Here is a 26,266-nt window from a genome sequence, read left to right as displayed (position 1 = left end):
ACATTATAATGACTTATGTAGCATTCCTAAAGGCCTTATGACTGGCTTCATAGAGCAAACCAGTTTAATGTTTTCTAAACTCCATGCTTAACAACAACAACAAGGAGTGCAAAGGGTGCATTAACTGACATCAAGGGTTCAAATTGTAGGGTAGGGAATAGGGTGTCATTTGGGACATGTCCTCACAGTAGAGTCTGTCTCCGTCTCACTCACCTCCTCACTCAGCCTGGCGCCCCCATAGTGGGTCTGAGGCAGTGCCAACGTAAAGGATGAAAGTGAGTGACAACGTGGAGCATGGCACACAGACATACACACTTTCCTGTATGTTATAAGTACGATGTGAAGTAAACCTGACAGACATGGCCTGGGCATGTATGGTGGAAGGCCGTAAAGAGTGGAGTGTGCTGAGTGTGGCTTGGTCCAGTGCAGTGGATGAGAAATTACAAGCCCAATGCCAGTATGCCTGCCAGTCTGTTTTGGCAGTGCCTAGGTGAGCTTGCCCGAGCAAAGCCAGAACAGGCTGGAAGTCGTGTGGGCCAACATGAAATTTAGGATTGTGGATTTCGGGAATGTAAGTGTGGGAGTGAGGTGCAGTGGAGTGGTCTTTACCTCCACATCAACGTTCGGAGAGCTTTCTCTGGGGTCGTAGTCGTACAGCGCCACCATCCTGTGGGTAGACACAGGGTGCTGTCTGCCACTGCGCCTGTTCCTCTCTGAGACACGAGAAGAAAGAGGGGTAGGATAGGCAGAATTAGAAGGGGGGGGGGGGCAGAGAAAAAGAGACATAGAGTTATAATCATCCCAAGTTATATTTTAACTGCATTCTAACATCTGGATATGTGACATTGTGAACTCTGCAAATGAAACTAAACATGGCGCATAGAATGTACAGCACAACATAAAGAATGCTATAAGCTAATACGGATCACAGTGATTCGAAAATTCATTTGTTTCTATGTTAGTATATCACCCACAGCGTTTTGTTATTATTGACTTAACAGGATGTTTTAAATGCATTGCTTGCAGTCAGACCAAGGTTCAGGTATAAGCACTGGTACTTGTGCAGGGTCATACAAGTTGTTAGTAAATCTGACAAGGTAGTTTATGCAAATCGTTTCTCTGGCAGTTGATTAAGACTGGTATGTAGAAAAGCTGCCTATTGTATCTCTACTGAAAAAAAAGAAAGCTAAGAGAGCCAGAGAGGAAAGAGAGTAAGCAAAAAAATAAAAGGAAAAAAAACAAATGCATAAGGATGAATGAGGCTAAAAAGGTGGGGAGGAGGAAGGAAATGGGGGAAAGAACAGACCTCTTTTGGATTTTCGGGACCTGCGGTTTATTGAGCGGCCATCTTTGAAGCGGTTGCAGTTGACTTTACAGGCAAGGAGTGGAAGAAAGAGAGGAAATGAGAGAGGGAAAGGGAAGAGGTAGAGCACAGGTGTCATTCACTTGCAGAGGAGTTTCAAAAGGCTGAGGAGCATCCACAGTCACACATTCACACCTTACCACGGGTTTGGACAGAGGAGACGTTGCATTCAAAACATTTATTAGGAATAAAGAACAGGACAGTGACAGCAAGAAGGAGGAGAAAAATAATTGTATAACAAGAGAGAAAGAGAGCTGTGTGCAGAGAAGGTACCTCATTGCATAGAAAGACACAGTAAGAGAAGAAGATGACCGTAAAAAAGAATGAGAAGAAGAGGAGAGAAAAAAATCGAGACATGAGTGAGTCTATGCTGCAGAGGAAAAAGACAAGTAGCAACTGGGAGCAGAAAAGCCAGCCATCGAGACGTTTCAGAGAGAAGAAGAAAAGGGCGAGGAAGAAGACAGCGAGTACATGCATCAGCTGCAGAAGAAACAAAGTGGTGTTGGCGTACCTATGTTCTCCACTGGCGTGTTGAGAGGCAGGAAACCCTGTTGGAGGAGCTGGTCCATCATGTCATCATCTTCTGTCTGGATCTCGGACACCATGTTGCACGGGATGAGTCCCCGCCGGCCACCGATCTCAGAACGGTAGAACCCGTCTGTGTCCTTATCACCAAACACCTGCAGAGCACGGGATAGGTTCACTAGTCAGTCACATCAACTCACATCTGTGGCAGGGCAACAGCTCAAAAACAAACAATTGCACAGTGTGTAAAAAACTAAATCACAGAGTACAGAATCACAATAGAGAGATAACAGAGGGTCCTCTAACTGCCATCAAACATATCCACATAACATCATATTTGCTATATACCTACAAATGAGGAATGAGTGAGTAATGTAAAACTACAGTAGAAAAGTAGCGATAAAATAGACAATTATAGTGGAATACAAACATGTGAACAGAATATATGATATCCAGGCTATCCGTACCTTAATGACCTGGCCTTCCTTAAAAGGAAGCTCTTCAACACCAGCGTCAGGGTTTGGGGACATGGAGAGGGGATCGTAATCGAACAGGGCAACAAATATTCGAGTGAGGTCCTCTGGCTCAGACTCGTAGTAGTCTGGCGATCGGTGACCACGTCCACCATAACCATCTGAAATGAAAGACAGGCCAAGCTACTGCTGCTCCAAAGACCCAACATGTCTGAGGAGTACAGTGTGTTGCACCTAATTCTGTGGTCAAGAGCATAACCCCCTAAAAAGGGCAAGCGGAGTACATAACTGCATAAACTCCACAAACTGATGTTTTGAAAGTCACAAAACTAGAGTACTATTACAAATGTGAAGGGGGATACAAGACTTGTCCGGTGCGTATAACGAAACCACAAATATTGTCCATCAAAACTGCAGAACACAGGCCTTTGTGACAAAAACGTATGCAAGTGATGTTGTTAACACATTCACGGAATAAGAGGCACAACACACATACAGTGCGCACAGCATACTGTTCATACACACCATGTCGTATTTTCCATACTACATAATGCCAGTGGAATATTAGGAAAGTGTTCCATTTAAGTCTGTAATGCTACTGCGAGCTCTACCTTTTCAAGGCATTTGATTGGTTTAGAATAAACCACCCTGAAATACCCTAATTGTTACCCTGCATTCTACGACCAAATTCTCATGGCTCTCCCAGGATGTATCTTGTTATTTGTCTGCTCAATACAAAAAGTGCATTAAAAAAATATTGATTCGCTTGTGTCAACATTATGCTCCTGACTGTCCACTGGATTGGACTGAATTTTAATGGCTATCTCCTTAACATCCTCTTAGCGTCTTTTACACACTGGCCTGTTACTGTATGGAATTAAAGGCCTGTCTTTTCTTGATTGATGGATTACCGAATGATTATGACAGTCAACTGAACACCTTTCATGGTAGTCAACTAATGGGTGATGCCAGTGCAGGACTGCTGGCCAATGAATTGACTAGAAATGGTTTATGGATATAGAAACAGAAACAAAATGTCCCTGATTCTCATGCCAGGGTCTTCAAGACAACTCTTCACAAATGTTAGGAAAGACCAATTACTGTGTATGTCACTTGAGAGCATTAGGTAGCAGCACTAATGAGATGGTATGCTATTTGTAGTCTGGAAAACACAGTATGCCTGATTCACCACTAGGGGGTGTTCAATGACTCAAAGTCAGACTGAGCAACTGATTGAGGATACGAGTTCACCAGCCATGCACAAGACAAAGGGGGAAATGTACATTGCTGTTTTACTGAAACCATTTCACTGAGCCTCAACCAGCACACATGCATGCTTTGATACAGCATAGTAGAATACACTGCTATAAAGCCCCTATGAATGTGTTTTTATGTTTAGTAATAACACAATGTTATGATGCATTAAAAATGGCATAATACAAGGGACTTGGATGTTGCACTTTCATCAGCGATTGTCTAAATCATCCTCAGATGTCTTTTGCAATCAAGGCCAGTTTTTATTGAGGTGGGAGGGCTTTAAAACAGAGTGCTGAGACAGAATGTTTGTTTGTGGTAAAGTGGTACATTTGTATGAGAGTAAAATAGTACAAATCTAAGGATTCATGCTTTTTTTTTCCAGATCTCAAATGTCACACTTAGAAATTCAGACAACCATCACGGCCTCATAATGTAAAAGTAACCTAAGCTAGGAACTCCCAGCAGGGCCCTGTATATAGCAGCAAAGGGCCATGGAAAAGAGTAACAGGAGTCGGCAGAATAGACGCCATGCCCTTTTGAAGTGAATCCACTGGACCCGTGCTGTATTAGGGCCAGAACTGTTGCAGAAGCGAGTGCAGTCTTCGGTGGACACTGTCCTAGTATCTGAGCTGGACTATACATGCAGTGCATTTTGATGTCAGATACTAAACAAATACAATCTTCTAGAAAAGATTAACTAATAATGGCCCCCCTAATTAAATCTGCTGAAGTATTGAAGTGGGTCGTGACAATATGCTATCCAGACATAACTATGTTTGAGCAGATCTGATGAAAATGTTGATACCTGCTACAATATATTTCTCTATCTTCACTGAAAAGCCCTTTATACAGTGCTAACAGGAATTGAGGATTGGCATGCATGCACTTAACCAAACAACAGTATGGACAAACGTTCATGCAGAGCAAGGCACAGCCAAAGGAGCAGCAGGGATGGAGTGTCTGTAGGTAATAAGTGTTGAGGGTGGGTAAAGATGGTCAAGGAAGGGTGGTAGAGGGAAGAGGAAGGAGGCAGTTCACGGGCACAGGGGCAGTCTATTGGGTTTGGGGCAACACAAAGGCACACAGGGAGGGGGAAAGGGCAGCACTCATTCATCACTATAGGAGGATGCCATTTTGTCTAGGCTTCACTGAATACTATTACAGTATAACACATCAGAACTGGAAATAACCTATAGCCTGTGTTATACTCTTGCTACTGTGCAGTTGAGAGTTCATACTACAGGCCTTAAGTGGAACAGGTTTTGATTCTGCTCTTTCATCTGAAGAAAGGCAAATAATGGTGTCAACAGAAAAGCATCAATTGCACTCTATCTGAACTAACATTTACCGCTACTGGTGCTGTCTATCTGTGAAAAAAACATATTTGCTAAAGTTTACCTGTGATTCTAAATCTGCTCTACGCTGTTTGGTTTGTTTGTTTGTTTGTGGTTGTTCTCTGAAGGTGTGCCGCACCACATACCATATCGAGGGTCTGATCGCTGTGGGGGCCAATTCCTGCGCCGAGCTACACTGCCATAGTAAACATCTTCCTTGACAGGTGAGGTGAGGTTCCCCTCACTTCCTTCACTGTTATTCTCCATGGTGATCTCTATGGAAACACCAATCAGAGCATTACTGCCAAAGCCCCTTCACCTGTCAAAACCCCACCCACCTGACATGGACTTCCTGTGGGTGAAGGATCATGGGATGAGGGTGGGCGGAGTCTGAAGCCACTTGACCTCTCCAGGGTGAAGTTGCTCCTTACTGCCAATCTAGGATCAGCTGGGTTTTTTTTTATTGTCACACTGATCAAGAGACTCAAAGGTTAAACTGATCCTAGAGCATCATTGTGAGGCAACTTCAACCAACAAGAGCTGAATTGGAGTTTCGGAAATGTAAAACAGCAATGCACTATATATACACACTACATTATAAGGTGGAAGAGCGAATACAGTGGTTCCCAAACATTTCAGGCCAGGCCCCCCCTATGACAATGAGAACAAAAATACTTCCACCCCCAACACCTTAGTGCAAAGATTGAGACACTCATATAGCCTAACACATTTTGTTTTTAATTTCATTTGATCAGAGCTGTTGTTTAAAACGGATCAAATCTGTCCAGATCAAATACAGTTTTATGATTGGCTGTGCATTGTTCATTGTATTCATTATTAGGCAAGCTATCCCTTCTAACATACAGACTAAACAATAGTCCCTGACCATATTACATAAGTACCAAGTAGGCTATAAACTCATCACCAAACAGCATAGGTTGATACAGTCTACTTTGCCTTTAAGAGCACTGCCATACTTAATTTGACCAGTGGCTGTATTTTCTTTGCTCTCAGCTTGCACCCCCCCTCCCTTTGTTGTGACCTTGTGCCCCCTCCTGGGGGACCTGCCCCACACTTTTGGTAACCACTGACCTAGTAACAGACACAACAAAAAAAAATTCTTCAGTTTCCTCATTGTTCTCAATATGCTTGCCCTAACCATACTAACCTTAACCCAAAATCATATTGAGTAACAACAGCTTAAAAACATCAAATATCCAGGGAGACTACACATTTTAACAGGACCAGAAAGATATGTGGAAACAGGCAGGGAAGAGAGGGGGGGGGGCTAAAAGCACAACACCAGTGTTTTCTTTTAGAAGTTGAAAGTAGGTTGGTTGAGGGCAGACAGGGCGCGTTACCCAAACTAACCAATAGAAGGAACCATCATGGGACGTCTTGGTGGGGGGGCACAGCCATGGGCCGTCCTCCTCCCTGTATGATCCAGTCGGGCCATGGTTTGGGAGCTTCCTAAAATCTTTAAAAGGAGATAGAAAGATGTCCCATGTTAAAGATATTCAGGTGAGATACACTTTTATCAATGATACAAAAGGTAGGCAAGCAAAAATTATCGGATTTTTGTGTTGCCCATAAAATAAAACAAAGCTAAACAATCAAACAAGTCAAGGAGAGGGACCAAGAAACAAAAACAAAATTGATTAACACAACCCCAACAACAACATGGGAAGGGTTTTGGCAGAAACTGAATGTTTAACTAAAGACCATCTCAGTTTTTGTTCTGTTTTTTTTTTTTTGCAAAGATGAAAGCAGAGAGAAGAGGGGAGAGATGTAGAAAAGAGATTGAAAGGGAGGAGATATTAGACAGGCCAACTGTATACTGCTGTAATCACAGAAACAAGAAACTCAATCCAATGGCCTTTAGGTTGAAAAAAAAATGAGTCAAAAAATTCTACAGTCAAAACATTTCACTACACATTCTAGAAAAAAATAAACAATACACATGAGAGGTAAAAGAAAAGAAGTCTACAAAACAAAGAACAAACCAATGAACATGTAGTAACATTCAGTCAACATCAATCCAAATGAAACAGATAAGCCATAAAACTAACAAATAAAAAATAACACACAAAATAAAAACAAACAAAAAATAAACATTACCCAATGTACAAGGGGAAATGCAGGATTGACGGGGAAAAAAACACCAAAAACAGAAATGGTTTTACTGCTCTGTAAATGTGAACTTAAAGCAGCAGATAGATGAGGAGGAGTGTGGCAGGTCGTGGGGAGGGGGAGGCGAGGGTGTGTGAGTGCGAGTGGATCGGAGGCTGTAGCCGGTCACACACACCAGAGGCTCGTCCATTCCCCTGTTGAGTCTGGCCACAGAGTGTGCCCTATTTTCCCTGTAGTAGCTCCTGCCGACGTCCGTCAGTCGCCCCTCGCTCTGAAAGCGCCGCTGAGGATGAGGGTGGTAGTGTTGATGATAATGAGGATGATGATAGTAGGCCTCCAGGTCACGCCTGTTATGCATATCCATGCTGACGTCCTGGTAGTCCTCCTCCGTGCTGCTCTGTCGTGTCATCGTCCTTTTCCTTCCTGTCGCCAGGGCCCGGCGTTCAACAGGGCCCTCGCAGTGGATCAGACGCATGTTAGGCCCCCTGCCCACACGGATGGGGCTTCCCGCACCATACGAGTACACGCCACGGTAGCCCAGGGAGCCCTCCTCCTCACTGCAGCAGTCCAGCCCGCTGTCTGGGCTCTTTGTGATCTGCCGGCCGGCAATCCACCCCGGGCTGGCGGGTGGTCCCCTGTCCTCCAGAGAGGAGTAACGGGGCGAGGAACGCTGGCGCTGTAGCCGCCGGATGCAGTTGCTCGGGGAGAGGCGGTTGTGCTGCCGGGAGTCCTGGTGGTAGACACGGGGGCCCCGGTGTGGCGCACCTGGCCGTTGGTCCTCAAAGCGCGTCCGCTGGCCCATCGCCTCCACCGCCACGCCCTCCGCCTCATCCTCCGCCACCTCCGGGATGCTGTGGAGGCGTTTGCTGCGTAGTGAGCGCTGCCGAACCACCTCCCGCTGCAGGTCCCAGTTGTCTCCTTCCACCGACAGGTCATGACGTCGGTAGTAATCCTGAACCACCGCCCAGCAGGTGGCAAGGATTGATTAGAGATTAGAGTTTAGGTTTTCAGTAGTTTTCGTTTTCCATTTGTCATCGTTTTTTTTTTTTTTTTCACGTTTTTTGTTTTGTTTTTGGAAGGTGTTAGAACAGGCAGGAGACGCAACAAAGTGTGCAAATAAGAACAAAATGGGAAAAGAAAGACAAAAGTAAAGACAGAATTAGTTATCTGCGGCAATGGCCTGATGCAAAGGCATGCATTGTCATGCCTTGACGGAAATGACATGCTTCAGTCGGGAATCTGTGGAGGGTATCCATGGGAATGTCAAACCACTGCAGGGATGGGAGTCAGAGGAGGTTTCAGAGACATGAGACAGACATACATCCAGTAACAGAAACACAAAAGAGACAATCCCAGCAAAACAAAAACAAACAAACAAAGACACAACGTCTTCACAAACATGGACAGAAATGCAGTAACGGGTGAAAAGCCAGCATGAGCACGAGTGAAATAAGTAAAAAAAATACAGAAAATAAAGGAATAAAATCTTTATACCTGTGAGGAGGAGGGGGGTGAGTCCAGCATAAACTAAGTCTGTGAGCCTTACAAGTGTTGAATCAGGAGAATTAAAAGCACTACCAACCTCAGAACACCTCTGCTATAACTGTTTCAAACCTACTGCATTCACCACGAAAGACTGGATGCTCCAAAATCTTACGGAAATTTCTCCTAGCAGTTTAGCTGTCCACATAAGTGTGAAGATGAGGTAGTACAATTCTGGAACTTCTCAACACAGATCTGCATAGCTTTTGTTTATAAATAACATATGAAGACCGTCACCCAGAAGTGAAAAGCATGTCGATTTCATATATGCTATAAACATCTGATTTCTATTGTGTTGCACCTATACAACATGCATGTAAGAGTTTTGAGTTTACGACGCTACAAACATACTGTATATTATCTGTAATCTGACCTGACATGACTGCATGAGGTACAAGGAACTATAGATTATGTGCTTGGTGGAAGGTGTCACATCCGCTACCTCTAGTTTAGATTACTGGCATTTGATCCCAGATCAAACAGAGTGGAGAAGAATGCATTTATTTCCTCATAATGGGGACTTCTCTGTCACCTGTTTCATTATTTACATCATGTTTTATTTAGTTTTGATTTCCAGAAGAACATAACAAAAAAAAGCAGAAAATGCAGTACTGTACAAACTTCATGAGTACACTGAATTCAGCCGGCAATGGAGTACATGAACGAAATGGAAATTTGACCCTAAACATGATGACAATGACAACAGAGGGCATGTGCCATTTTGTTGAAAAAAGAGAGACAACATAAAAATGCAAAGCATTACCTAGTATTTTGTAACGGGTTGATAGTTACGATTAGACAGCTAACGCTCATTGTTCATTTTTAGTCTGTTCATTTCAATTCCATTTAAACTACAGAGGGTAAGAATCTGTTGGATGAATTGAGTATAATAGACATATAAATGACACCCTAGTTAACATGACATTTGATAGCACAACATTATAAAGCATTGACAGATACAGCGTATATGTATAAATGGCTACAGGCAAAGGGGTCATACAGCCTCTGAGGACTAATGTGAATTAGAAAGTCCACGTTTATAACTGACACCCTAGTTAACATGACATTTGATAATAGCAACAACTCTACAGTATGGCAACAGAGACATGACTTAATATCATCTAGATTCACGCAATCAACATATTACATTGAATTGAATGTATTCATATATTCGTATTTTATATTGAAAAACAATAAGACACAGCCAAAGTAGAGGCATGAGACAAACATAAACAAAAGTGAGTAATTGTTTCATTTAAGCAGACCCACTTAAATGAGATTCCCGCAATGCACTTTAGCAAATGACACAGGGCACGTTTGTGCCCATTTATACATCTGTGAAAAACACTCACACATTTCAATTCCTATTTACAAGGGTTTCAACAATAGACAGAAGCACTGTACTCCATGCTGAGAATATATATATATGCTACTACAGTACTAGATATTGGTCTTGTGTTACAGGGAGCAACCATGATTTTTACACATCAGCTTTAGAACCCTCACTTAAAATGTGTGTAAGAATAAAATAAATAAGTGTTCTACTATGTATCTGACAAAAGTAAAAGAGGAGAAGCTATTTAGATGTAGATAGTGCCTAGTTTAAAATGTGTGTTAGGCCCGCTATGGTTGGCTGAGACTAGGCAGTTTAAGTGTTGAGTTTGTGAGTAGCACAGATGTGTGTTTGTAGATGGAACAGAAGCTCCATAAAAATCCCTCTCCTATGGCATCCTAGTCTTCTTCCTACACTGTAACACGGTGAAAACCCCAGCACTAAACTTAAGTCCCCTGTCCTTCTCCATCGACACACAGCTTTACAGCTGACAGGGTTCTTTTAGGACCGTAGACCCTTTGTTTTAAATCTCTACGGATATCTCAGGAGTCTGAATCTGGTTGAACTTTGGCCCTGGCTCCTCTCCCAAATCCTGCCCATTCTAAATGAGCAGTTTGCTGGAGCCCCCTTTTTCACACAGTGAGTTTTTCTCACTGTAATGCAGGCCTTTACAGCATTTCTGCCTTACTTTGAGGATTTCAAGTCCCAGCTATGTACCACCCCAGTATCCCTTTTTCAAAGCCATGCTCCTTTTGTAGATAAAGACACCAAATACCTGCTCCTGACCTGTAACTCTTCCTATGCTGACCCCCTGTTTAAACACCCACATCTCCCATGCTAGGCCCAGATGAAGCCCACCCCCCGGCGGCTGTCATAACCCCAGAGTGGTATCGTCCTGGAGCGTGGTCTAAAGGGTGTCTGTTCCTGCTGACGTGTGTACGAGTGTGCTTGCGCTTCTGCGTGCCCGTAGCCATACGTGTTCTGTGGGTGTGCACGCGGGTGTGGGTTTGGGTATGCCCGCGGGTGCGAGAGCGCGTGTGGGTACGCTTGTGCGTATCTGTGCTGTACCTTGAGCGTGTTGTGCGAGTTGATGCTGCGCCGCCGGCCTTCCTCCAGCTGCATCTCCGAGTAGAGGTCCTCCTCGTCCTCCTCCATGATGTCGGACAGGTCGGAGCCGCGGCTGCTCTCCGTGTAGTACTCCTCACTGTGGCTGTAGTGCGGCTGCAGGGAGCAGGGAGAGGAGGAGGTAGACACCAGAGAGATTAGGGCGAAGTAATGTACAGCACTGTGTTAATAAATCAACTTAATACATTTGACTGCCGCTTGTGTAAGTCTTGTCTTGTGTCCATGACTATCTGTCTCTGTGTGTTTGTATGTTTACACTTGAGTTTGAGTTTATGGCAGTGTGTGTCTATAAGTGTGCACCAGTGCGCATGTGTGAGTAAATGCATGCATATATGAGTCTATGTGCATGCAAGTATGAGAATGTGTGTGTGTTTTATATGTCTGCCTTACATGTCTGCCCAACTCAGAGCCGCGTAAGAACTCATCCACCGAGGCACCTCTCCGTCTTGCGTGCGGAGACTCGTAGCCGTCCTCCTCCTCATCCGAGTTGAGTGAGTGCCCACGCTCGCTGAAGATGTTTCTCTTCTCCATCTGGGCCTTCAGGCAAAGACACCCATTAGACATCTCTATAACACCTCAGGACAGGGTTAGTCTCAAAACAGTTCCCTTTTTTCGCTTCCGCCTGTACTCTACCACGCCTGACTGATCCCCGCAGTGATAATGTTACTGTTGATTGGCTGAGCATGACTTGCCTGATTAAGTGTGGTGCAGCAGGTAGAACTGAAAGGCATGCGGTGCAGGGATCCCAGTAAAGGAGAGAGAAACTACTCTCCGTGGTATGTCAGAATAGTGTTCTAGAACACTGTTACTATAGTGCCATATAGCACAATGATGGCAAGGTGGGAAATGGGTTGAGATAATGTAACATGGTACTGTCTCTAAACTCTCTCTCTTTCGCTGGCTCACTGTCTTTAATGTATTATATACTGTATATTGTATCTGTGAGCTGCCCCACTGGCCACCAGAGGGCAGTAGAGGCAGCTGCAGACTGCTCACCCGGCTGTTCTCGGCCACCCTCTGCGCTGCCTCGCGAGCCATGGCTTTGGCCGCAGTGTTGGTGATGGGCGTTCCCTGAGGCTGGGGCAGGATCCTCTGGGGGGAGGGCGAACGTCGGCCCGGGAAGTGGGGGGGCTCCAGGGTGTGTCCAGAGTGGTGGTGGGCGAGGGGGTGGGCGTGGGCATAGGACGGGGCGAGGTGTGGGGGCAGAGGTGAAGAGGCGCGCGGGACTTGCGGTGCGGGCTCCCATGGCTGGCCCAGCCGGTCTTTGGTATGCATGTCTCTGGCACTTGGCAGGAGCTTGGGCTTGGGGAGCGAATGCTGCTGGATCAGCGGCTGCGGCTGGGGAATGTGGGGCTGCGGGTGGGGGTGAGGAGTGGCCGCGTGGGGGGGCGGATGGGGATGCTGAGGGGGTTGGGGAGGCGGAGGCTGTAGATGGGCCTGGGGGGGTGGCTGGACGTGGGGCTGCGGGTGTGTGGGGGGGTAGCTCTGAGGGTAAGGGGGGTGGTGTGGCAGGACATGGGCAGGAGTTGGCGAGTGAGAGACGGTGTGAGGAAGTGGGGACAGTTGGCCAGGGTGGGCTGAGGTGCGTAGGAGAGTGTGGGGTATAGAGGCCACTGGGGAGTCCTGGGACTCGCCCTGTGATGACAGTGTCCGCACGATGACTTCACACGCCTCAAGACACTGGATGCGGTTCAGCTCCACGGTGACGTAGTCCGCCGTTGGGTACATCACCTCTGCTATCTGTCACGCACAAACACAGACCAACACAGATGTGTGCACAACAACAGGCACATACACACAGGCACACATGTAAACACCTAAGCAAAAACACAACAATGTGTGATAAAAGTTAAGAAAAATTCACATCTATATGCAGTCATTAAATTGCTTAAGATTCATTAATGACCATTTCATACCGATTATTACTTATATGTTGTTGTGCAGATTCACACAGCTGACACATAAACATGCAACGTGATCCGTGAAGTGTGTTCAGCACAGTTCAAAGACCCCAAAGGAGCAATTTTGTAGAGACTTATATAAACCCCCTGCATTACATAATTCTGATGTGCATGCAAGAGGCTGCAGCTGTTATGTGGGTATTTCATCTGTAGATGGCAGTAGTGAGCACTACACTGGAGTGAAACATTGAAGAAGCATTCAGTGCTGAAGCTGAAGAACCCATTACACATAGACTCTAATAGAAAGTGAGATTGATGACTGTGCAATACCCCAGAACAGCTTTGATAACCGTATCCAGGTCAGCCCAGCATGTCTGTGGTCAGATACTAAGACCTGAAGTTGCGTTGTAAATATCTTACAACCTCCAGTAGAAAGTCTGTGAAGAAGCATACGCACACACAAACTGAAATGCATTTCTCGTTGGTCATACTGACCTTTTGCCCTTTTGTACAGACGGCATAGCCAATGACTGTAGCCCCATTGGAGGTGCCGTTGGGGGAGAGAAGAGGGGGCTTCCAGCGTACCTGCAGCATCCCCGGTGACTGCCCACACTGCACCTGCACTTCCTGAGGAGGCAAGGGGGGGCCTGGAGGTGGGGGGCAAGAAAATGAGAAGGTGACAAATAGAGGTTGTATTATGTATATCGCTAAAAGAAACATAAAACATCACAGGTCAAAAAGGAGTGTATTTCACACATGCTAAGAGACTGGTGTCTGATCTTCAGAAGCCTTCTGTGTGAGCACAGCTAAGCCACACAGCCAAACAGCACAAAACATGGCGTGAGAATAGCAAAAGTAACAGGATGTCCTGTGTTTGAATATTTGTGATGGGTAGACAAGACATGAAGTGGGGTGTGCCAATGAAAAGGCACAAGAAAGAGAGGGAGAAGCAATTATATGAAGAGAATAAAGAAAGAGACAGACCAACACAGAAGAGGAGTTAATGTACATGAGGGAGAGAGATGTATTGACAAAGAGAGAGGAAACATGAGAAAGAGTGACAGGAAGTAGTGATAGATTCCTGGAGCTGAAGAACAGTAGTGAACGTTCCAAAAGAGAGAAGCTGACTCCCAGGGGTAGAGAGCCAATCTAGTGAGAATCAGAGAGACTACTGAGGGCCTGAAGTCATGTCGCAGGCTTAAAGCAACCCAGCACATCAGAAGTCCCCTCTTAATCCACACAGTCCTGACAACTCCACACACAATCCATTGATTAGAACTGCACATGACATGCTGTTTGAAGTGTCTCCCCAATCAATTAGCTGCAGCTCCCACCAATCAACAGCCCCTGCTGAGAGCAGGTGGGGGAGGAGGTGGAGTGGAAGAGAGGATGGAGGAGCAAGAAAGGAGAGAGGAATAAAGCAGTGGAAAGGAGGAGACGAGACAAGACAGATGGAGTGGAGGAGAGGAGAGGAGAGGAGAAAGGCAGAGAAGAGATGTGGTGCCATCCTAATCCTCGGGAGCATGATCCATCCTTTGTATGTGAAAGTTGCTCAAAAGCACAAGGTTATCTTATCAAACACACCCATCGGCGACGAAGCAGAGGTCAGACCAAGCGCCTGCATATAACACAAGTCTCTCAGCCCTCTCATTGCAAACACATTATGTGGTATGACATACCACAGGAACCTCATATTTAGCATATCCAAGATGAAATGCCCAGATACTCTTCTCCCGACAACACATCCATTGCGACAATGCTAAAGATGTGTCCAAAATTATTCCCAAATTTGCATTTTCGCTATTTTTCAGGGTCATGGTGGTCATGTGTGTGTGTATGACATATATGTATATATAGTCCCATCTGATGAAACTGGATCAGACAGACATGTTGCTTCAGGGACCAAAGGCCACGGGGAACACTCGTGCTAAAAATACTCGCTATGGAAACAAGCCAAGCTGCAGAGCCCAGAAGGGACCAGTTCAGTTGCTTTTCTGAACAGGATCGAATATCTAACAAAGAAAATAGAATGAAACAGGATCTGGGATATGAAAATAGCTTCTGGAGCTGAAGAGGGCAGGTCTGGTTACTCCAATTATTTTGAGGATATCACTCTAGTCCATAGTGTTCCTATGATAATGCTAGAGGACAATTCATTGATTGAAAGTAATTTATCCCTGTATAATTCACACAGGAATTATTCAAAGAAAAGTACACCTAAGTGTCAGTATATTTCTTTATTTTCCTGTACACAAGGTTATATTTATGAACACTACTAGCGGTTGGCCTAATTAGCTCAGGCTCGAGTGTTCCTTACAGTGCTTGAGAAAGGACAGCTGCGGGTGCCATAGAGAAGAACCATCATCATGGGCGCCACGTCTCTGAGATCATTACCAGCTCTTTAATGTGCCAGAGTATCTTCCTGCTGTTTATTCACTCTTAGCGCACTGTGAGTGAGTCTCTCCCTCCTCCGCCCCGCCCAGCTCTCTCTTGCCTGCCACTCACAGCCGCGTCTCCAGGGAGAGCGTAGTAGAAGAGGACTCCCTGAGACTGGAGACTTGTTAACATTGAGCAGGGTTTCCCTTTTCTTCTCTCTTTCTCTCTTTATATATCTCTCTCTTCTTCCTACGTTCTCTCTATTCCACCCCCACACCCCTTATGTACCACATTCTTCTGATGTCGCACTCTTTTCATCTCTTGTGCATCTTTTCTGAGAGCGGCAGTACACATTTGTGTTTAGTCGGGGGAAAGAAGGCAAGAAGAAAAATATGGTAAGGAAAACCACATAGCAGAATTATGGCTCGGTTTGATGTTCCTTGCACTGAGATTGGCAGTGGGCCCATCAAAAGCAAGGGATAGACTACACACGTCAACAACATTTCACAGAGACAACACTCCGACCCCGCACTCAAGGCTAAATTGGCACAAACACATTGCTAGATTAGTTATACATGTCTGTTTCTGTCCTAGTTGCATTTCTGAATTGTCCGACTTGTCTTCTGGATTCATTTGAAGAGAAATGAACCTGCTTGGTTGGAAACATTTTAGAATTTTCATGAGTATTCAAGCAGTATTATTGAATTTCTCAGCTCCCCTTATAATACCCATGCATGATTAGACATGGAAACCTAAAATAAGCCAAATAGAAAAGATGATTTCCAAATCAGGCAGAGACCCAGTATGTGTCTTCTTTAGGAAAATGTACAATACATTCCAAGGACTTGCTAACATTTCTGTCACAATAGCTGTCTGTATAAACCACTGTTCCAAATGCTAAGTCCCGCAGTTCAAACCAGTGGTCTATGGAGACATAACTCAGCTTCTGCCATGACCTTCATGGACTGCACAAAAGACAATGTACTTAAGTGAATGTACATCCATAAACCTGCGAGGCAATGTCTGAATATACAGTATATATATATATTCAAAAATGTCCTTATTTGTTTTCCCCTCTACAAACAAACATGCAAACATGACGAGATATCCTAGCCCCAAACGTATCATCATAGATCCGGAGACTCAAGGATAAGGACTGGCATGACATTTAAGACACTGTTGTTTTGTTTTACAAACATGAGCTATATTTAGGCCATGTCTCAATTATGCCGCCTTGTCCTCTTGGTAGGGTACCACAGATGCTGTTTTCTATTCAGTGTTATTGAAAGCACAGCACTAAGCAAGGGAACAGCAATGAGTATGATATAAGCCACTAGCTTCAGGGACAATGTTACATTAGATCATAATAATTCACATCTTTATACACTAATGTGTATGTGTGGTGCTAATGCGTACATACTCACTAATCAGTATAAATAGTCCCCAGTATTGACCTAAAGGCCTTTTGGGAGCAATCTACTCTATCATTACAACCACACATAAAATGCAGGTAGAGGAGTCTCATCTCACCGGCTGGTTGGGTGCAGAACTCCGCAAAGATCTCCTTCTTCTCGCGCTGATCGACGGGCAATTGCCAGGGCATCTGGTGCGGCCTAGCCACGGCACGCACCTTGTACACCGTCATGGGCTTCAGGTTGTAAAACTGGTACTTGTAGCCGCCGGGCTTGACCACGTCATATTCAACATCGTTGACGAAGATGTTGTGACTGTAGTTGCTGTTGCTGGGCATCCAGGAGAGCTCGGCTGATGCCTGTGTGACGTTCTCCACACGCAGGTAGTACGGTGCCACCACTACATCCTTGCCCACCAGAAGGGTGCAGCGCAGCTCGTCCGAGAGCCCGCGGTCTGTCATGCTCTGGATAGAGATGCGGTGCGTGCAGATGGCCAGGTTGAGCTTCTCGATCAGTGCCTTGGTGCGTCCACCAAATGGCACGCTCATGCGTATCTCGCGGTCCACCAGCACTTGGTAGCCGCTCACCTGGCCCCAACCCGGCGGCACCACGGGCGGCTCCCAGCTCACGATCACGCTCTTGGCCAGCTGCTTGATCAGGTTAATGCGGCGGGGGTAAGGCACGATGTCTTCGCCGATCTCGTCGATGTTCACGTCCAGGGTCCCCATGCCGTTGCTGCAGGAGCCCAGAGTGAAGTCCATCCCCAGGCTGCCCAGGGTGCTGAGGCTGCTCAGTGTGCTCAGGGTGCTGAGGGTACTGAGGGTACTGAGGGTACTGGCCGCGCTCCCCGTCCCCATGCCATCCAGCTTCGGGGTGCTTTCCGACAGGAGTGTGGCCTTGGCCGAGAGCCCCGTGCTGGCCATGGAGGGGACGGGCAAGACAGCAGGGCTGTGGTTGAGGTAGGACGGTTCTTTGACGCTGCGCTCCACGCTGCCAATGGCGCTGCTGATGCCACTGCTGATGCCGCTGCTGCTAATGCCGCTGCTGCCACCGCTGGCAGGGGGAACAGACGGCAGCTCGTCGTCCTGCATGAAGTCCACAAAGTTGGAGGGAACGAGACCCTGCTGACCGTCCAATGTTTCTCCTGTGAGAGGAAGACAACAAATCATTACTAGAAATACGATGAACGGACATGAGGGAGGTAAAATGAGTGAGGAGAGAAAGGAGGAGAAAAAGAGCATTTGTTTACAGGAAAGGACAGGTAGAGTGGGATGGTGATGCAGTAATGCATATTTGGTGCAAACAGAATCAGACAAAACAAAAGAAAAAATCCAAATCAGCATGTTTTCTGAAAACATCACAAAAAGGATTTGATGCTGGTGGGTAATGTACAACACCTTCATAGAAGCCATCTTCATCCGGGGTCCCATAAACATAGAGATACTTCCCAGCCCCAAGGGAGAGCTCTGCCTCGGGGTGCTCATTGGGTCCGTCATAAGGATTATAACTGTCAAATCAGAGACCAATATTCAACCTATACTGAACAACATGCATGTGCAAAATATGATTTATTTATTCTGAGAGCTAGCTGCCCTGAGATTAACACACTGGCAATTTGAAGTGATAAGTTGTCACACATTTTTCACCAAGCACCAGAGCGCACATGGGGGCACACTGACCTGTAGCAAGCGACATGGGAGCACAATGACCTGCTCACATGGGAGCACACTGACCTGCTCACATGGGAGCACACTGACCTGTTCACATGGGAGCACACTGACCTGTAGCGAGCGACGCACAGACGCACTTTCCCCGTGAACCTGGGCTTGGCGCGTGGGGCAGAACTCCGCTCTTTGTCCATCTGCTGAGGGATGGAGGGAATAAAGATGGACCAGTCAGGTTTAATGGTAATGCCAAAACAACAACAGCTTTCAATCCGTGTGGGGCAAGTCTTCTTCTCATTATCTTTTCCCATGTATGTATTTGATATGTGAATGAGATACTGCAGTGTAATGATTGAAAAGTGTCATGACACACAGAGGAAAAAATTATATATGAGTATACATATACACAACTACATGTTAAATAAAATGTGAATCATTCACAATAACTAAGCCACATGAATTAATTGTTTGGAATGAATAGTAGTGGAAGAAGTAGTACATGATTAAAGTACTAAGAAACCCTGACAATAAAGGTTATAGAAGAAATAAATTCAGTTCCTTATCGCAGTTCACTGCGATATAACACAATGGTACATGACATCAAGTCATGGCTACAAATCGAAGCATTTATCTATTCACGCCTGAAAGGCCGCGAGATCTGTCAGCGCGCGCTCCTGGCCCCGCCTTCCAGGAGCTCTATAATATCATAACGCGCCCTCAGATCTTCCTCTTTTGAAACTTCGCAAGACGGAGTGAACATCTCTGAGTATATCTCAAACGCTTTACCACAGTCAAAAGAGTTTTGTGTGCTTTCGCTCTCTGCGGGTTGGTGAGTTATCGGGTTCCTTAACCCTCACTAGCTCAGGGCGCTACGAAATTCATTGGCTTAATTTCATTTTGAAAGTAGTTGCTGCTATCCTTGCTGCCTGGCTGGCTAAGTCTCTGACTAGCCTGCTAGCTTGCTAACAACGTGTTCGTTGCAGATAGTGTGCTTGTGTTTTAACATTCTTCTCTACTTTCAGATTGATAAAAGATGGCCAGACACTAACCCGACTGCGATCACGTCCGTCCCAAGGGCGACCGCCACCGTCGGTGCGTGACCTGCCTAGGCAGGGACCACGCGGAGGGCGCCTTCTCAGGCGAAGCCCCTGTCTGTCCCATCTGTGCTAGCCTCCCGCTAGCTAAGGCTACCAGGCGCCTTGCGTTCTGGAAGCGCAAGGACGCCGAGGAGACTGCACTAGTTCCATCCGGGGCTGACGCCCCCGTGGGAATGAGTGCGTCTTCAGCCTTGGACTTGGTGAGCGTGAGCACTCGCTTTGTGGCGGCAGCTCCGCTCCCGGGTCTCTCCCCGTCTCCGCCGCCTGTCAGCCCTGGGGCTGCGGGCAGCGAGGCGGAGGAGCTTCAACCAAGCGGTGTCCAGGCAATCCCCCACGATGCGCTCGAGCTGGACATCAGCCTGGATGATGATAGTCTGCTAGACTACTCCGATGAGCACGGCTCAATCGCGGAAACAATGCAGACGAGCCATGACGTCAGGTTGCGGGTGGAGACACCTCCTACCTCGTCTCGGCTCCTGGGCCAGCAGCTCCACGAGGTTGCGCTGAGAGCAGCCAGCTGCCTCAGGCTCCCTCTCCCTCCCCCTCCCAGTGTGCGGTCCTCGCTGCTGGACGGGGAGTTCTATGCTGGCCCCGCCACGTCAGTTCCCTCCGGCATCCCCTTCTTTGAGGAGGTGCACGAGGAACTGCAGGCAACATGGGCGATACCCTACTCGGGCCGAGCCCCGGTGCCGGGGTTCGCGCCCTACATACAGCTCCACATGGCTAAGGAGAGGGGCTACCTCTCCTTTCCTCAGGTGGAGGATGCAGTAGCGGGCTACCTCTCGCCCGCATCCCCCACGATGCGTCTCGGCCAGAAGCCTCTCCTGCCCACGCGGGTGGGCAGACACCAGGCTCAGCTGGCGGAGAAGTCCTACTTGGCTGCAGGGCAGGCTGCCTGCACGACCAATACGGCTGCATTGCTACAGCGCTACCAGGCAAAGCTCCTGACTGAGCTTGCCTTGTCGCTGGGGGAAGATCACCCGTCTGTGGCTCAGACTAACTCGGTGCACGGCACAGGCACTGGGGAGGGTGATGGGTGCCGCGGTGGCTACCCAGAGGTCTCTGTGGCTATCACTGGCTAAGCTGTCAGACAGAGAAAAAGCACCACTCCTCGACGCCCCGGTCTCTGTCCAGGGCACCTTCGGGGAGGCAGTGGTCACAATGGCTGCCAAGTTCGAAGAACAGCAGAAGAGCAGAGAGGTAATCCAGGCTTGGATGCCTCGCTCTAGTGGCACGGGTGAGACGTCCTCCTCAGGACACACCACACCCGCACGGGCCGGAAGAGAAGCGGGTTCCGCTCGCCAGCGCCTCCAGCAAAGGTATCCACCGGGCGAGGCTGCCAGAGACATCCCTTCCGCCCTCCAGCGCAGCCTGCAGCACAACAACCAGCTGCGCGCCCTGCCCAGGGCGTAGCCCAGGCTCCGCGGCAGCATTCCGCTCGCCGCGGGCGAGGCAGAGGGAGACCTCAGGCTTCCTGACCGTGACAGTCAGCCACTCGTCACACAGGGGGGAGCGGTGGAGCCCACACCGCCTCCACAGAAATCAGCCCGTCGCTCACATGTGGAAATCATGTCCAGCACGGTAAGCAGGTTTTCACAAGCACCACAATCATATGTCCTAACTCCTGTCCCAGATGGCGCAGTGCCCAGACATGCTTGTGTAACTCCCCCCGCGATGCACACAGTGCAATCGCACCCCCACATTTTTTTCAAAAACATGAGGGGGCAGCCCCAGATCTCGTCTCCCTCCCTAGGCGGAGTGGGTGTAGATCTAGGCTTAGACTCATTGACCATGAGCGGGTTAGTCCCCGACAAATTCAACTCAGAGCACAACCTCCCTGGTTGTGCAGAAAGTTGGCGCGCATGCGCAGTGTCACCATGGGTGCTAAAGACGGTCTCAAAGGGTTACGCGCTGCAATTCGCCCGTTCCCCTCCGCCTTTCAGCAGAGTAATACAGTCTGTGATACAGCGAGAACAGTCTCACTTCCTACGGGAAGAAATTATCTCCCTGCTCAGAAAAAAGGCCATAAGCAGAGTTCCTCTCAAGGAAAGGAATGCAGGCTTCTACAGCCGTTACTTCCTCGTACCCAAAAGAGACGGGAATTATCGGCCTATATTAGATCTACGTGTGTTAAACAAAGCACTCATGCCGCTACGGTTCAGAATGTTGACCCCACGCAGGCTTGTGCAGTTTATAAGGCCAAACGATTGGTTTATCACGATAGACTTAAAAGACGCTTATTTCCACATTCCGATCCACCACAGACATCGGAAATATCTGAGGTTTGCGTTCGGAGGAATAGCGTACCAATTCAACGCACTCCCATTCGGCCTGTCCCTAGCGCCGAGGGTATTTACAAAGTGCGTAGAGGCAGCCATCGCCCCATTACGTCTACGCGGCTTACGCGTTTACAATTATTTGGACGACTGGTTAATTGCTTCCCATTCAAAAGCTGCAGCAGTGCAGGATGGCCATCTAGTGGTGGCACACCTGTATCGACTGGGTTTTGTTGTAAACAGAGAAAAAAGCGTTCTCTGCCCCAGGCAAGTTACGCATTTTCTGGGTATGATCTTAGACTCCACCTCCATGGAGGTCAGGCTGTCTCAAGAACGGACAAGTGCCATCAAAGCATGCGTGCGCCAGTTCCGACGGGGACAGTCAGCCTCGTCGCTGCGCTGCCAACGCCTGTTAGGAATGATGGCGTCGGCCGCTATAGCGCTCCCGTTAGGGATGTTGCGTATGCGGCCATTCCAAATATGGTACCTGTCTATGAAGCTCAACGCAGTCACAGACAGGCATCGCAGAGTAGTGGTGTCCTCCAGATGCAGGAAAGCCCTGGCGATCTGGAGAACCCCCTGGTTTCTCGCCGCGTCAGGCACTATGGGCATAGTGTCGCGTCGCGTGGTGGTGACCACAGACGCTTCCACCAAAGGCTGGGGAGCGGTCTGCGAAGGGAGAGGCGTGAACGGTCTCTGGTCTGTGACAGAAGCCGCGTCTCACATAAATGTGTTAGAGCTGCGAACAGTAGTCCTAGCTCTACAACACTTTACAACCAGTGGCCAGCCCTACCCCTGATCTCTGAATCCCCTGACCTGAGAACGATGTATATGATAAGTGTGTTCATCGGTGTCTACATGTTTGTTGCACATGAAACACTCCAGGGTGGTTTCCTACAGGCGCAGGATCGCGATCCCTGCCGCCTATGACAAAGGTTGCCCTGTTAATATGTTCACCGCCAGCGGCCGTATGAACCTCTATGAGGGCAAAGGCTTCAGTAGAGCTGGTGTGTGTAATTGGCTGCCACTGTATTATCACGCGGGAATGTATAGGGTCCCATTGTGTTATATCGCAGTGAACTGCGATAAGGAACGTCTCGGTTACTTACGTAACCTCGGTTCCTTAAGCAGGAACCAGATATAACAAGGTTGGCGTGTACAGTGTTACCTTGGATTGATTGTCTTGCTCAGTTTCTTTCCGAGGAAGATCTGAGGGCGCGTTATGATATTATAGAGCTCCTGGAAGGCGGGGCCAGGAGCGCGCGCTGACAGATCTCGCGGCCTTTCAGGCGTGAATAGATAAATGCTTCGATTTGTAGCCATGACTTGATGTCATGTACCATTGTGTTATATCTGGTTCCTGCTTAAGGAACCGAGGTTACGTAAGTAACCGAGACGTTCTTACACATGTCCAAACAACATTAACAATAACAAAGTACCCTAAAATGGTTGTGTGAAAATAATGGATGCAAGGAAGTAGTCTATGATTTGTGGAAGGAGTCTATGATTGGTTGATTCATTTGGCAGATGAGGGGGGGATGGTAGTGCATCAGTGTCAGCTGAGTGTTAATGTGGCAGTATAATGTGGCAGAAGGTATCAGTGCTGTGGAAGACATCCTGCCTTGTTCCGCTACCAAATACGTCTTCTCCATCTGCCCTCAATGACTATGGACCAGTTGCCTTGACATCCCACATCATGAAAGTCCTGGTAGAGCTCGTGTCAGGCCTGAGGTGACCACCCTTCTTGACCCACTGCAGTTTCCCTACCGCCCCGAGATTGGATGCCATCATCTACCTGCTTCAGCGAGCCCACTCTCACCTGGACAAAGCTGGCAGCACTGTGAGGATCGTGTTCTTTGATTTCTCAAGTGCCTTTAACACAATCCGGCCTTTACTGCCGGGAGGGAAGCCCCAAAAGAGGCAGGTAGACACCTCCACAATCTCCTGGATTATGGATATTTACCTGACTACTTTTTTACCTGGTGGTAAAATAGTTTCTATATTTTTTGTTTATATACGTATATACCTATATTTGTTAATAGTGTGTTTTTTACCTACCTCAGTGTCTGCTTCTTGCGTAAGTTATGTGTGTTTTGGTGCTTTTGTCCAGTGTGTCTAGATCAAGTTGCTAAACCACCTGAGTAATCTAATGGTTTAACATAATGGATTTCTGCCCAAGCACCAGCAATCTCACCAGAGTACAGGCCGGGACAGACTGGACAGATTGGGCCATTCACACCCCATCTTTAACATGCAGCCTCTCTCCCTTTGAGTGGTGCCTGAGTGAGTGAGTGAGTGTGTGTGAATGAGCATGTGTGTGTGTATGTGTGTGTGTGTGTGTGTGTGTGTGTGTGACAGACAGCATATTACTGGTTTCCGTGTTCTTCTATGCCTAGGCATGGCTCTGAATGGAAAAAAGTTCCAAATGTGGCATGAAAAAAATTATTTGCACAACCAGCAAGCAACCTAAAAATATCACAGAAATAAAAGCCCTGTGGTGGCACTATAGGGTTAAGCCATAGCCCCCTCCTTCACAGCACTGAATACGACTCCCCTCGGGCAGCAGCAGGCCTCCATATGGTTTGGTGAGTTAAGGGTCCATTCACATTATGCTCATGGATGAACTCAACTCAACTCTGTAAATGTAATATGTGTGGTGTATGAAGAAGTGAAATTCCTCAACTCTGCCCGATGCATTATCTGATCGCTGAACGCTGACCAATATAAATAGTATTGTGACTGCTGTGTATTGAAAATAGTGCCGGATAAATTGTGGAGGTATACTGAACTACATTATGATTTAGGAGAGGAGGCACAGGTGGTCATTTTTCACAGGACAGCCACAGGACAAGCCAATTGTTTAGTTTGTGCCAACACAGATTCTGAAAAAGAATCCATGTTTGGTAAATGCTTGGGTAGAGTATTGATTTTGCTCAGGCTGAACCATGATTAAATCATACACAATAGCCCAAATGACAGCGTAACACAGTGATCACAGGGATATATTAATATAGGGTTATATCAACTCTTTGTATAGAAAAAACATTTGCTTTATCAAATACTATTGTGCCTCCTTTATTATGCCAACAGGCTGAAGTGAGGGCATTGGACCCATCTACACTATGAACCTATATTGATTGCCCTGAGGAACAGCTTCCTCAATGAGCCTTGTCACTGTCTTGGAATATCAGAGAATCCAGTATAAGGAAATTAATCCAAATTAATCCTCACTGAGATGATTTGAGGGTTGAGGATCCTGGGTTGAGGACGTGTTCACAGATGACTTTGGGGGTCGGTGACTGTGGTGGCTGTTCAGCGGGCAGGCTTAGGGTTGATGATAGGCCAGTGGATTAAAACCAAGATAAGATCGGACTCACAGCATTGAGGACAGGACGCACCTCGGAGAGGAAGGCGCGGCGTGGGCTGCTTGGCTGGCTCCGGCTCAGGAACGTGGGCTTGACTGACAGGAGCTCTGCCTTCTCCGCACTCATCTGAAGCGGCCGGATAAACTCAGAAAGGACCGATCTGCTCATCGGAGCTTCATTGCCTGAGAGCAAAAGGCAAACGACAGAGAGAGATAACGGAAGAGGAGGAGGTGGTCAGTGAGTTGGTGCCTGTGTAATGTTTACCCAAGTACTGCTGCCAAGAGCTTTATAGTTTAAAAAAGGAACCTTTTGCTGGTGGTGGAAAAGGTTCTTTCTCCCTTAAAGGTTTCTTCACAGCTGAAGACTCATGTCAGTATAACTAACATGCCCTTCATCAGAGGGTTTAAAGGGAGCCCGTATGGGCTGTAAACCATATCATATTATCATATTTTCCAGTGAGTGTTAGTGTATGCATGACTCCTTCAAGATTATATTTCTATATCCCTGAGTACAACCGAGGCTAAAAGGACCTTTGACAGACAAATATTGATTCTGTATCACTGCTCTCGATACCCTTCAAACACTTTGAAATACATTATACCATAATCATAAACTCCTCGTGGGTCCTGACCCCCCCTATTCGCCTAGACTTTTACAACATCTACGCATGACGACCCTTCATACAATTATGCTGCCAGGGGCTTTAAATCATTGACTTGATCTCTCATGCCGGGTATGAAGGATGGGCCTATCTCATAGGTACACCATGATAGCACATTATTGGTTCACCTGCTTCACCGAACCCAACATGTGTGTTTTTGTTGATGTGATTTTCATTTTTTTCGCCAGCCAACGTTGCACATTAAAACTGTGCCCATGAATCAGCTGAGATAGGAAGAGTTGTCATGTTGTTATGATTGATTGTTTCATTACCAGGCCCAGCATGCCTGCCCGTAATCAGCTGACAGATGCCAACACTGCCTCTCCCTCCCGTCTTCCTCGACAAGCCCCTGTCCAAAGGCACCCCGCTTTCATCAATTTTCCGTCTCATTTTTCACAATTTTTCAATAAACCTTACAGCATCATTTTTCCA

General features: G+C 47.1%; 1 protein-coding gene across 1 annotated transcript in view; it reads right to left on the bottom strand.

The window, feature by feature from the left end:
• Positions 1-26,266, bottom strand: part of LOC105901088 (RIMS-binding protein 2-like) — a 57,713-nt gene that overhangs the window by 6,217 nt on the left and 25,230 nt on the right. Inside the window, exons 8-22 of the mRNA XM_042708272.1 lie at positions 25,207-25,355; positions 18,553-18,635; positions 18,169-18,278; positions 16,890-17,915; positions 13,479-13,630; positions 12,079-12,822; positions 11,473-11,619; positions 11,026-11,178; positions 7,258-8,034; positions 6,324-6,429; positions 5,099-5,227; positions 2,356-2,522; positions 1,875-2,043; positions 1,307-1,369; positions 610-713 (exon numbers count right to left, since the gene is read on the bottom strand). Coding sequence (XP_042564206.1) covers positions 610-713; positions 1,307-1,369; positions 1,875-2,043; positions 2,356-2,522; positions 5,099-5,227; positions 6,324-6,429; positions 7,258-8,034; positions 11,026-11,178; positions 11,473-11,619; positions 12,079-12,822; positions 13,479-13,630; positions 16,890-17,915; positions 18,169-18,278; positions 18,553-18,635; positions 25,207-25,355 — 4,079 coding nt within the window. The remainder of the gene's footprint in view (positions 1-609; positions 714-1,306; positions 1,370-1,874; positions 2,044-2,355; positions 2,523-5,098; positions 5,228-6,323; positions 6,430-7,257; positions 8,035-11,025; positions 11,179-11,472; positions 11,620-12,078; positions 12,823-13,478; positions 13,631-16,889; positions 17,916-18,168; positions 18,279-18,552; positions 18,636-25,206; positions 25,356-26,266) is intronic.

Source organism: Clupea harengus, chromosome 7 (assembly GCF_900700415.2).
Source record: "Clupea harengus chromosome 7, Ch_v2.0.2, whole genome shotgun sequence".
Lineage (NCBI taxonomy): Eukaryota > Metazoa > Chordata > Actinopteri > Clupeiformes > Clupeidae > Clupea > Clupea harengus.
The sequence above is the reverse complement of the archived record's forward strand: the minus strand, read 5'-3'. Positions and strand labels throughout refer to the sequence as shown.